The 12357-nt window shown below is 39.7% G+C and overlaps 1 protein-coding gene across 1 annotated transcript; it reads left to right on the top strand.

The window, feature by feature from the left end:
• Window positions 1-535: 535 nt before the first annotated feature.
• On the top strand, window positions 536-1548 carry LOC131330783 (uncharacterized). Its single transcript, XM_058364509.1, has 3 exons — window positions 536-965; window positions 1044-1127; window positions 1215-1548. The coding sequence occupies exons 1-3, from the start codon at window positions 798-800 to the stop codon at window positions 1266-1268; spliced, it is 306 nt and encodes a 101-aa protein (XP_058220492.1). The 5' UTR covers window positions 536-797; the 3' UTR covers window positions 1269-1548.
• Window positions 1549-12357: the final 10809 nt, after the last annotated feature.

Genomic DNA, 12357 nt, shown 5'->3' with positions numbered 1-12357 from the left:
AAACGTACCAAAATGCTCGAGCTAGACTACCCTTTCCTTACCAGTCTTGGACTTGTCTTGGCATGGTGCAAATCAGTGCGTCTTCCACTTTCCATAAAAGCCCATTTTAGAGCAGTTGGATGATTCATAAAGCCCAAATCAATGCGTCTTCCACTTACTTATGACCTTTTTTTTTAGTGGATGTTTGGGTATGTTTAGACCAACTTATGCGCACCTCGGCTAATCTTTTCTCCAGTTCGGTCAAAGACAAACCATCCATACTGTGACTATAAATTTTTCAAGAAAGTATTGTCTTGTGGCCTCATCAGAAGAATCAAACCCTGATAATTGCGTTCGGAGGAAACACCAACAAAAAGACTAACCCTCGGGAGTTGGCGCTATATAGTGGAGTAGAAGTGGGCTGCTTCTCCATGCATCGATGACACAACGGGCCCGAGCTTTTCTAGTTTAATTACAGGCCAGCCCGGTACCTAACAGACTCGTAAGCCCATAAAAAGAGCCCAAGAATGGAATGGATCAAATGTCAGGCCCGGCACCGTATGCCGCCCCACCGCCCGCCACGAACGAAATCTCTGCACCGAATTCCGATCCGAAATGTGAATTGCACTTTCACAATTTGAGATCCGTACAGAAATGGAAAGCAGCAAAAATTGGGAGCAAGAAATTGACTCACAGAAAAACTAGTCACATTGGAATTCAGCTTCGGAAGTCGAGAGAGAGAGTAAAAAAGAAAAGAATATTGGAAAGGGGAGCATAGTTGTGGGTTTTATTATTGCGTTTGTGGTTTGTGTTTGGTGATGGGGAGCAGCAGTTGGAGAAGGACGTTTGGAAATGTGAGGTCGTTCGTTGGGAATTCCATGGGAGGTTTGAGGGGAGGAACCAACTTGGCGTCCTGGGTCGTCGCCGGAACCCTAGCTTATTTCCTTTGGGTCAAGCCATCCCAAGACCTCAAACGAGAACAACAGGTCCTTCTTCTTCTCTCTCGCTTTTGTGGTTTAACGCAGAATTTCTTAATTGATAATTGAACGGTAATTGCTTTCCAGGAAAGAGCGGCTTTGGCTGCAGCGGCTGCAGCTTCAGATCCTTATCGTTACGTCGAGAAACGAAAACCCATTCCTGATCCTCAGGTATCAATCACAATTCTATTCGTATTAGACTTGAGTTTGTGTCTTTATGTTTGTATTGATTTCCAATTTTGGTTCCATGGTTTTCAGGAAACCGGTCTGGTGTATGGAAACAAGAATAGAAGTAATAAATCCGAAGACTAGTCTAAGGGAAGTGGTGCACTCTGTAAGTTAGCTTGCAATCGACAGAAACTGAGAAGTGTCGACGGATATTGTTAAATTTTAAGTATGGTTTTGTATTATTCACTGGCATCAAAAATGATTTTTTGGTCATTAGAACTTCAATAAAGAACAGGGAGTCCGGTTGTAGATTTCTGCTGATAGATGTTTGTGTGAGACAGTTGTGTTGATTTGGCAACTCTTTCGTCAGCGCATTGTAATAGCGGATACTAGCTCAATATAGTTGTACACATAGTATATTTTATGTTTCCTGTCTCTGACCTATCTTTCCATTAACTTTGAAGTAATAGGAAAGGATCTCAGTCCCGAGTATATGTTTTGTCACTATTTTGTGTTTCACCTGGTGCGACGGAACTCAATTTGGGCAAATTGAATCTACATGCTGTGCAGACTAAGCTGGTCATTTCGGCCTGAAAATGACTTGCTAATTGGCCTCTTCATGGCACAATTCTAGTAGCAACTTGTCCTGACTGATGAAGTAACAAGGTAGGTTACCTTAATTAAAAGTGTTTGTGCTGGAGAATCAGTGGAATCATTTGACATTCCATTTGCCTCTAGTGTCCAACATTTCCTTCAATATTTATGTTTACAATTTTTGTTTGGAAAAGCACATTTAGACTCTGGTGGTAGAATTCATTCTCTTTACATCGTTTATACTGTGTTAGGATCAGTTAGAACAGGTCTCCTTCTTAGTGTTGTTGAAGTAGGATCCACTCTGTCACTTCTCAAGCAGCTACTGCCTTGACTTTTTCGTAAGTTCAGCAAGAACTAAACGCATCGTAACCGGGAAAAAAGAACAACAGGCATCAACAGTAGATCCACTCTATCCCTTCTCAAACAGCTATTGCCTTGGCTTGTTAATTAGTACTTGACAAGAACCACTTGACACTTAAAGTATGCACTATGCGGCATGCCAATCTTTCCCCTCTTGTCTAGATCAGGAATGAAGTACCAGCTTACAGCCGTACGCCATGGAAAATGCATTATCAGACTGAAGTAGTCATTTGGCAGTTAGACATTCATCGACCAAATGGTTTTGTTGGCTCTCACTAACGTCCTATGGGCCATTGTCACTAGTTTTTTTTTGATGAGCATGCGTTTTGTCCTAGCAAGATTATCTGGGTTTTATCCGACTTGCATGTACAATAAGACCTATTCATCTGCTTTACAGTTGTAATATGATAAAAGCGTGACGTGTATGAGGTCTATCTGATAACCTGGACATCCTTCTTTGGTAGCGTCGTAACTTAGCGTCGTAACTTATAATCTAGAAGGACGGATACGGATACAGGATACGGACCTGACAAGGCACGACATGGATACGCGGACACGTCATTTCTCAAAAAATTGGGACACAGGCACGTCGGGGACGCGTCAAATGCAAAGTGTATTTGTATTATAGACGTATGTTATGAATTCATATAAACGTCGAAGACATTTTGATGCGTTGTTAGCCTGTTCCAAGAGTGTTGCCAACATGTCCTAGATTGTCCACAATGTGTCTAAGTACAAGACAGGGCAAAATGTAGAATACCTCCCTATGGTTTGGCCATTTGGAGATGACCTCCTTGTGTTTCACTTGTAACCACTTCACCCACTTATGGTTTTGGAGTAAAATGCAATTTTTAACTCCGTTAAGGGTAGAATTAAAAAGACCACACTACCCCTCAGCACAGTGGAGCCCATCTCATTACAAATTTCAGAAGGGCTCAAGAAGAGGAAACAGCTCTCTTGTTGTCTGGAGCAAGACTCGTGGAGAAGTGCAACTCTTCAATGCCGGCACCTCCTCGATCACCGGAAGATGACACAAAACCCCTCATGCATCACTAATTTACGGGGCCCAACATCATCTCTGACCTATGACCTGATCTGATTCATTTTAATATGAAACACCCTCTTCAAACTCCAAATGTTTGATATCCCATCACTGCCTTGGGCCTGTCTACTTGAGGAATGGTCAAGTTGCTTCCATATTCTGCCCCAGGAGTAGATCCTATTAATTCGGAATTAAAAAGCAAAAAAATATTTGGAAATATCTATTTTCCTAAGAAAAATCTCGTGTTTGTAGAAGTCCGGAACTTTACATGGGGCTTAGACAATAGATTGAGTAACAAATTGGCTGGAGGTGGAGATGAAGTAGCTAGAATGAGCAGAAATCGAGATCAGTTGGCAGTGGAAGGAGGAATTGCTGGAGAGAACCAAGAACTTCGACAACGTCGTCGCCAGCTAGAACCAACAACACCGGCGCCGGTGCCGGGGGTGGGAATTGAAGTCGAGGAATCTGGTGTGGCTGGCATCCGGCGTAGTGGTTGGGTGGGCTGTGGTAGATAGTGGTTGGGTTAATTTTTGATTTTCACTTTTCATAGTGATTTGGGGGAAGGAGATGAACCAAGGGCATTATTGGCAATTTATCATACTATATTATGTGGAAAGTATTGTTTTCCCTACCATAAATGCACTTGGAGCACGTGAAGAACACACACTTTTGAGTGCAATTTTGTTCACCCTCCTTAAAAGAGGGTAATGTAAGTGGAGGGTGAACAAAATTCAACTCCACACTTTTACTTTGGATGGAAAAGCTAACAGTTGCACTTTACTCCAAAACCATAGGTGGGTGAAGTGGTTACGAGTGAAACACAAGGAGATCATCTGCAAAATGGCCAAATCATAGGGAGGCATTCAACATTTTGTAAGATGAAGTGGTTACGAGTGATTGTTACGTTGTGTCCCTTGTTGGGGTTAAGAAAAGAGAATCCTCTTTAAGGCATTGTACTTTGACACTCAGGGCCAGCAAAAACTGGCAGTGATGCTTTTAGTGGGCTTGAAATGGTAAAAGGTGACTTCTGGGTGCAATGAGAAATTATTGATGGCCTTTTAGGCGTGTGGGTATATCATATAATTTTGTTTCCTATGATAGCCAGTTAGCCAACAAATTAAGATTTCTCGGCTTTAAATGCTTCTGACAAGAAAGTAAGGATTAATAACATCTCTTTAGAATGGCTGTTGAGTGTAAAGGTAGATCTTGTATGAAACTAATTTGTACTGTTTGTCTTGGGTAATTTTTTGTTTCTCTACTTTTGTTTACCCCCCTTTATCTGAATATTCTGCTACATCATGAGTTCTATTTGCTGCTGTTGATGCCATGTACAAAATTGTTTCCATTGTAATAGCATGGATTGCTGATTCTTTTCGTTTGGACAGTAATTAAAGATTCCCGCAAACTAGGTACAGGTGATGCTATTGGGAATTACAGATTTCTGGGTTATAGTGTACTATATAATTTCAGCCGTTTCCCTTTGCGATGGGGATCAAGTAATTTTAGATTATACTCTCTTGTTCATGCTGTTTAGGGTTGTTTTTGTAAGATCAAGGGAAGCCCGTATCCTTAGAATTTCTTATTTGGTTGATGTAGATGTGATGTTTACCTATGGCTTTGGTACAAGAAACATCATAGTTATGATCTTATATTTATGCTTTTCCCCTGTCAAATTCAAATTCAATCACTCTAACTGTTGTTTAGGTACTTGAAAACCAGAGCTGTTAAGCTTGAAGGACTGAGTTCCTTCTTTTATTGAGTCGCCTTCTTTATTCAAGTAGATCCCTTCCTGCCGCCGGCATAGCTGAACATAAGCTGCTATTGATTTAAGCGTGGAATTAGGGTGGTAAGCGGAAATGAGAATACTCCTGGCTTCATGCACGTGGTTAAATTAGTCGTTGGTTGATTTATCACTTGCCCAAGTCGATGAGAGTATCAAGAATTTGTTATCATTTCCAGCACAAATTTCCTAGATGTGACAGGCTAGGATTCCAATGCAAGGCATGTTTGTGAAAACAAGGGAGCTCACCCAAGAGAGCTCATTTGGGTTCATTGCTTCCGCGCTGGGGTCATACGAGATTAAACGTACTTGAGCCCTTCCATAGTAGGACTTGGGAGATCTCTTTTTTCTCTTAGAACTAGTCTAGTACTAAAATCCTGGAGAGTTGAAGAAGTCGTTTAAGTTAAGCAAGCTGGTTCATGAAAAACTACAAGGTCGGGTAGGATATAGATTCATTCCACTTGAGTCGATTTGACAGGGGGTGAGAGTTCAAAAGTCAAGGGGGTAAGGTTGTAAAGCAGCCAATCGAGAGTAGTGCTACCTAAAACTTGGACAGTGGTGTGCCCAATACAGATCAGGTGCGGGGAAGTCAAGTCGCTGAATTCAAAAGGCTCTTATTACTACTCCAGTTTCTTGCTGTTAGTTTCAGGTCTTAATTCTTTGATTGTGCTCGATCTTCTTCTTTTCTTTTCTTTTTTTATAACTCAGGTGTCTGAGCCAGTTACGTGCATCTCAACTAATCCTGAGGTCCCAATCCCATTGATTGTGTTCGATCTTGGAAGACTTAATTTTATTTTTTAAGTTTTAGAATGAAATACCATGTGCTACTTAATTTTTTTGGTATGATTGGTTTAGTGTGATAAATAGCCCAAACTTGTGCAGACATTTTTCGGTTTTTGTGGGAGTTGGAGTTTGGGGGTTGAGTTAAAAGATGACGTAGGGTCCACACGGGTGGGTCCCTTATGAGATGACGGGGTCATGTGTTGTGGGCTCCCAAGCCCACTCAGCGGCTGGCCCCATCCACTGGAGTCACGTCTATCGCCAACGCTATCCCCGCTCCCACGCCACGTCGTGCACTCACTGGTCTACTTGGAAGCCTAGCACGTGAACTAATCCTTGTCAGCTTGTTTCTTCGTTGCGTTAATCTTATCCTCTCTTTTCTTTGCATTTATGTTATGTTAATAGAGACACACCCTAGTGAAGATTAAGGTGCATGCACGGCTTGGGATGGTCAAATACTAGTTAAAAAGTTCGACTACTCTCAAAGGTCAGACAACTTTGTGGAAATTATTTATTACGTACGGAACACGAATTCTCATAAGTCATAACTACATATCTTTTTCGAAATCCATCATAAAGTGTTGATACATATCCAAAAGCATGTGACATAAATTTTGTCTTCGATCGCATAATTAAGAAAGTAAGAGCGCTACGTTAGAGTTTAGGTAGGATATTAGAAAAACACGCACTCTCTCTCTTGTGGTAAAGGTCATACTCCTTTGAATTACAGCAGTAACTACGTATGACTTTAATCAAGATGCTTACAATAACAAGCAGAACTCTGTAATAATATAAGCTTATAAAACCTGTTTTAGGTCGTAAAACCAGCAAGTAAATTTCTTGTGCAAATGTCTATTCGTGACATGTAGCTCACCTAACAAATATAATTTAATTGGCTGATTGTTAAATAAATATATTCCAACTAGCGGTAATCAATCGTTTCCATCTCTTCTCCACATATTAGTATTATAATAATTAAAGATAAAGAAAAGCTAATAAAGGGGTTTAAATTGGCTCTTCAACAATAGAATAGATCGAGTAGAGTAGAATAGAATAGAATAAAATAAAATACTTGGTGAGGGAATCTTTGTCTAGCCGATGGCAACCAGAAAAAGGATTCGTGGGCAAAGGCGACAAATGGGTGATATATATATAGTGTCTGTCCTGTCCACCACATCATATGAAGACATGCATAATCCAATTTGCAACTTGCTAATTATGCTTTATTATTAAATGGACTAATTAAAGACATTTGGTGGTGCTCGGAGGGAGGGGCTTTTGTCAAGCTTATTGTGGGCCTATAATTATACGAGTACTATTAATCAGTGGTCCCTTCCCTTGTGTGTGTGTTAAATTAAGGCTCCGTTCCAGAAACCTTCTTAAAAAATAAGCAGTTTATTTCACATTTTAAAACTAAAAAATAATGTAAATAAAAAATAAATTTTCAATTTTTTTTGCATCGTTTAAAAGATTTTATCGAGATCTTTCAAATAAGATCCATATTTCATATTTTTAGATTTCAATAAAACTATAATTTTTGAGCTTGAAATTGTCTTCTTAAAAAATAAAGACTTTTTTTTCGTTTGCGGAACGAGCTCTAAGTAGTTTGATTTTCTTTCACAGGGGGCTGTAGCCTGTAGGAGTAGGTCTCCAAGTGAGAAACATATATATATATAGTTCGGATCCCATAAGGGATCCCGCACGGTGCTACCGTATGGACTTCCCATTTCCCGACAAAAATTCGATGATCCGAGCCGCTCAAAGTGATCAGAACGTGATTTTAAGGCATTTGTGAAAAATCAGCAAAAAAAATGATCGGAAAAGGCTTGAACTAAACAGTTTTTTATTGAACGGTTCAATAAAAAACTGCTCCGATCAAGCCATTCCCGATCATTTTTTTTGCTGATTTTTCGCGGATACCTATAAAATCACGTTTTGCACACTTTGAGCGGCTCGGATCATTGAAATTTGCTCGAGAAAGGGGAGGTCCGCACGGTAGATTGATAAAGGATCTCTCATTGGATCCGTAGTGTGTGTTACCTATTCATATGAGTTTATTTATGTGATGGATATTGGATTTTAGCTTTGAATATTTTAATTGTTATGTGAATTGTGAACGAATCAGACTTTAATTTTAATTGTTTAAATGTTTATTATGACTAATTTAACATGATATCAATCAACTAAAATTAATAGAAAGTTAGAAAGTTCAATTTCAGAAAAATTATGCAATTGTTTTAATTAATTCAAACTACCTGTATTTGAACCTATGTAAGTACTATATGTGTATGTAAATGTGTGTGTGTTGACTACTGGTTAATACTACTACAGTATATACTACGTACATTGACATTTGACAATGAATCACAGTATAAGAAATTGATATATAGGAGTATATGTAGCCTAAAGGATTGTCAACCTCACTCACATGACCAAGTCATTTGTACTAAATAGTGAGTTGTTAATAATACTCCAATATTGTGTGCAAATGAGAATCAGTTGGCTGAAAAGGTATGAAGATTTGTGAACGCGCGTAAGTTTGATTACTTGAAAACTCGTACTGTAACTAATTTTCTTCTGAAATCTATGTTCCGGCCGGCTGGCGAAGAAATAAAGGAAGAAGATTAAGAGTTTGAATTTGCATGTTTCTGATACTATATATGTGCGTCACTGCGTACGTGTTGGGGATTATTAAGTAAGCACATTAGAATGGATTTAGATTATTAGGCCCGGGCAGCCAGTAGTAGTTAGTTTGATGATGTTAGCTAGTAGTGTAGTCTTTTCAAATGAAAAAGATTTGTTATAAATTGGTTAATTGTGGGTGTATGGCCCATATATGCATCAAAATGCAGGCCGTACATAACGAACGAGGATGGTAAATTGGTAATAGATAATATTGGCTCCTTTTCTTGTCACTGGCGGCGCCCGAGGGACCTTAATTGCAACAACACGATCCACTAACTTTACTTATTACAGTATATTAGACAATTTAAAGTAATACTGTAGTTGTTTGGGTATATAATATAATTACGGGGTTTGTCCATTATATAATTAGAGCTTATCACGCCCCCATACTACTGGGGGAGAGGGTCGGTGGGTTTGAGTAGGGGTGAGAACTTTTGACCCATATGCTACGAAACTAAATTAGCAGGTTAGTGTCGGCTATTTCTAACATGAAACACAAACGTGACACGAAAAACTAAACAGATCGGATTAGAATTGAAAAAATTCTGATATAAATACGAGATGACACGATGCCTACCCCTAAGTTTGAGTTTGGTGCGAACCCAATTGAAGAAGGATTGTTTGTACAGAGACGCCCGTCATCCTCAAACGTTTTAAAAGCTCAGTTATTACAATAATATATCTGTTTAAAATATGCTAACAATTATATAGAGGACACTGATCACCAAATTTAAAACCCACATTTTTTTTCCCTCGGCAATTTGTTTTTATCAATATTTCATAATCGATTACAAAGATTAAACGAAATAAGGGCACACCGACATAAGTCATCCAAGACCGAAAAAGAATGGTAAGACTCCGTCCAAAAACAGGAAATTCTTGAGGAAAAACTAACTAAGAACACCTAAACATCTAACGAGAACTCCAAACCATATCTCAAAAGCTACAGCTCCAACAAAAAATAAAAACAAATCGAAGTGAGAGGCCGAAACAACTAAACCAAAGTTAACATATTTATCTCTAGTTTTTTAGAATGTAATCCTTTAGTCGAGGGCAGTCCATGCTAGAGTTTTATGTTGACTTTAATTGAAACCCTGACAAGTAAATATCGCTGGGATTTGTCCTTGAAAACTAATTGAAATGAGCGTAGAAACGAAACTTGAGTTATCAAAAAGACACAAAGAAATTAAGATTGAGAATACCGAGGTGATACATGGTGGCATGAATCATGATCATGAACAGGTCCGCCTTTCCCGTATGATTTGGGCCCATATATATAGAAGTATATATATCTAAGTGGGCGTTGAAGGAGGCTCGATCGATCTCTCTCTCCAAAAAGCTAGTGGGTTAATTGGCTAGTGGGTTGCACGCCCGACTCATTTCATTTGGTATATAGAGTATAGGTACAGTGTTGTACATAGGATTGGCATGCACTCTCCTCGGGTAGCTTACTCAGAAGTACCACCTAGCCTCTGGTGATTAATTTCATACTTCCAAACAAGTTACGTCCGTACGTATCACAACACACATTACTAATAATTATTAAGGTATTGATTGATGGATGCTGACCTCCCTCCTTTAATTCGTATGCAAGTACTCCCGATAGATCAGATCGGATCAGATCTGATCTCTCTCGGTTAAAACCGGCCTCTTGCAAGTCCAAATGTCTATCTTCTCTTATAAAAATAGTACCATTAATTAATTGTACCTGGACTAGTGGAGAAGAAAGTCCTGAGGGATGATGATGATCACTTCATCGCCCACTTTATGGACAGTTTAATTTGAACAAGTCTAGCCCTCTAGGCACATTTGCTAGCTAGTGTGCGCCGCATGCAGACGATAATACAAATCCAATACACCATTTATTAGTACTAGTATTGGTCAGTTTGGACGCGGGAAAGAATTAGGCTCTGTTTCGGAAATCTTCTTAAAAAATAAGTATTTATTTTAAAATTTTTTATTAAAAAATAAGAAGGGTCATTCCACAAAATCCAAATAAAAAGTTTCTTTCACATTTTCAAACTAAAAAATAATGTAAATGAAAAAAAAATTCAATTTTTTTTGCACCGTATTGAAGATCTCAATGAGATCTATCAAACAAGATCCATAGTAATAAGAAGATTATTTGCGTAAACACATGATTTTTGAGCTTGAAGTTGCTTTATACAAAAAATAAGACTGTTGCTATGAGAATGGGCGCCGGTGGAGGGAAATCGTACCGACGGCCGCTCTGGGCCGTCTCCAGCCACCGGACGGCCTATCCTAGCCGTCGAAAAATTCTAAAATAAGAAACCGAGAGGACCTACGCAAGAATTAACGACATCCGAGGTGTGTAGGGTGCTTGATCCGAGCACCCATTTTTCGTGTTTATGATTTCACACGAAAAAGGGGTGCTCGGATCAAACACCCTACACACATTAGTAGGCAACGTATAGTGTGTGGATTCAAAGCTCCACTTTGTGAGGTGTCAAATGGGGCCGGGTGGGCCAGACACGGCACGATTAAATGTGGCATAACACGTCATAGGCAAGGTATTGGCCTGGCATGGTATGACACGGCACAGACACAAAAGTGGGTTACGAAGCACGGGCATGACACGGCACGGAAGTGAGATGGGCACGACATGATTCTAGTCGAGCACGGGACACGAAAAAACAACTAAGAATTTTAATTTTATAAAAAAATTATAGTAAAAGTACATAAACACCCCCTCAACTATCACTTTTTCTCGTAAACACCCCATCACATTTAAAAGCACCCATGGAGACCCCCTCAACTACTGGAAACGAAAAACATGCTAACTTTGTCAACGGAATTGAGGAAATGACCAAGATACCCTTTTTTATTATACCCTTAAAGGAAATTTTTTTTTAAAAATCTTGAATTCAAGCTTCATCATCACACTGGCGCTACCACCACCACCACCGAGAGAGAGAGAGAGAGAGAGAGAGAGGGAGGGAGGAGGAGGAGGAGGAAGAGGAGAAAGGTGATCAGCGACCACCGCCACCGGAAAAACTGGCGCTTCATCATCACACTACATTTCCATGGCTGAATTCGAATCTTCGTCGTTCTCTCTAGGGCTCGATTTCGACCTAGATTCGTGCCCCAAACCACCGTACCAAAAGACCTCCTTTTCCCAAAACAACCTTCGAGCAATCTGAGCTTTCGTTTGATCAAAGACGACAATGATTTCGAGATTCTGAACCCACCTCGGACCCTCAAGCGCCTCCGGCGTGGCCCCCCATCCAAGTCATCATCTGTGGCGGCGGTGCAAAAGTGGGAGTCGGTGGAAATGGGTTGTAACAATGTTAATGATGAAATTGAAGAGTTCTCTTCTCAGGAGGATCAGCATCGAGGTAAAAATTTGGGGTCTTTTGTGGGAAAAATTGAATCTTGCTTTTGTTCATGGTAATTTTTGTTCTATCTATCTATGCTTGTATGTATGCATGTACAGGTTTTGCAGGAAAAAAGAGCAATGCTTGCTGGCAAATCGAAATTCTATCGACTTGCACAAATTCTGCTGAAATTATCTACTCTGATCAGTCTTTCACACAAATTCGACTTGGTGATTTCGGGGGATTTCTGAAATTAGGGTTAGGGTTTGATTTTGAGGATTTTTGAAATTGGTGATTTGTGGTTTGTAATAGTTATGACTGTTGGAGACCGAGTGTGTGAAGGGGGTTTGGTGGTGGTGATTGGTGCCTGGTGGTGGTTTGGGATTGTGGTGGTGAAGTCAATGGTGGTGAATTGTAGATTGTGGATTGTTAAAAGGTATTTTTGTCCAAAAAATGCCCAACTTGCTGACATGTGACATCCCAGCAAACAGTTTTGAGACGGAAGAGTGTTTCTTGGGTAACGGGAATAGGTGAGGAGGTCTCCATGGGCACTTTTAAATGTGAGGGGATGCTTACGAGAAAAGGTAATAGTTAAGGGGGTATTTATGTACTTTTACCAAAAATTATTAGTTTTTTTTTTATCCGCTCCAAAAATTA

Source organism: Rhododendron vialii, chromosome 6a (assembly GCF_030253575.1).
Source record: "Rhododendron vialii isolate Sample 1 chromosome 6a, ASM3025357v1".
Classification (NCBI taxonomy): Eukaryota; Viridiplantae; Streptophyta; class Magnoliopsida; order Ericales; family Ericaceae; genus Rhododendron; species Rhododendron vialii.
The sequence above is the reverse complement of the archived record's forward strand: the minus strand, read 5'-3'. Positions and strand labels throughout refer to the sequence as shown.

Coding starts and splice junctions, on each gene's coding strand:
- LOC131330783 (XM_058364509.1), top strand. CDS start 798: ATGGGGAGCAGCAGTTGGAGAAGGACGTTTGGAAATGTGAGGTCGTTC. Junction 966..1,043: donor ACCTCAAACGAGAACAACAG/GTCCTTCTTCTT, acceptor ATTGCTTTCCAG/GAAAGAGCGGCTTTGGCTGC. Junction 1,128..1,214: donor AACCCATTCCTGATCCTCAG/GTATCAATCACA, acceptor CATGGTTTTCAG/GAAACCGGTCTGGTGTATGG.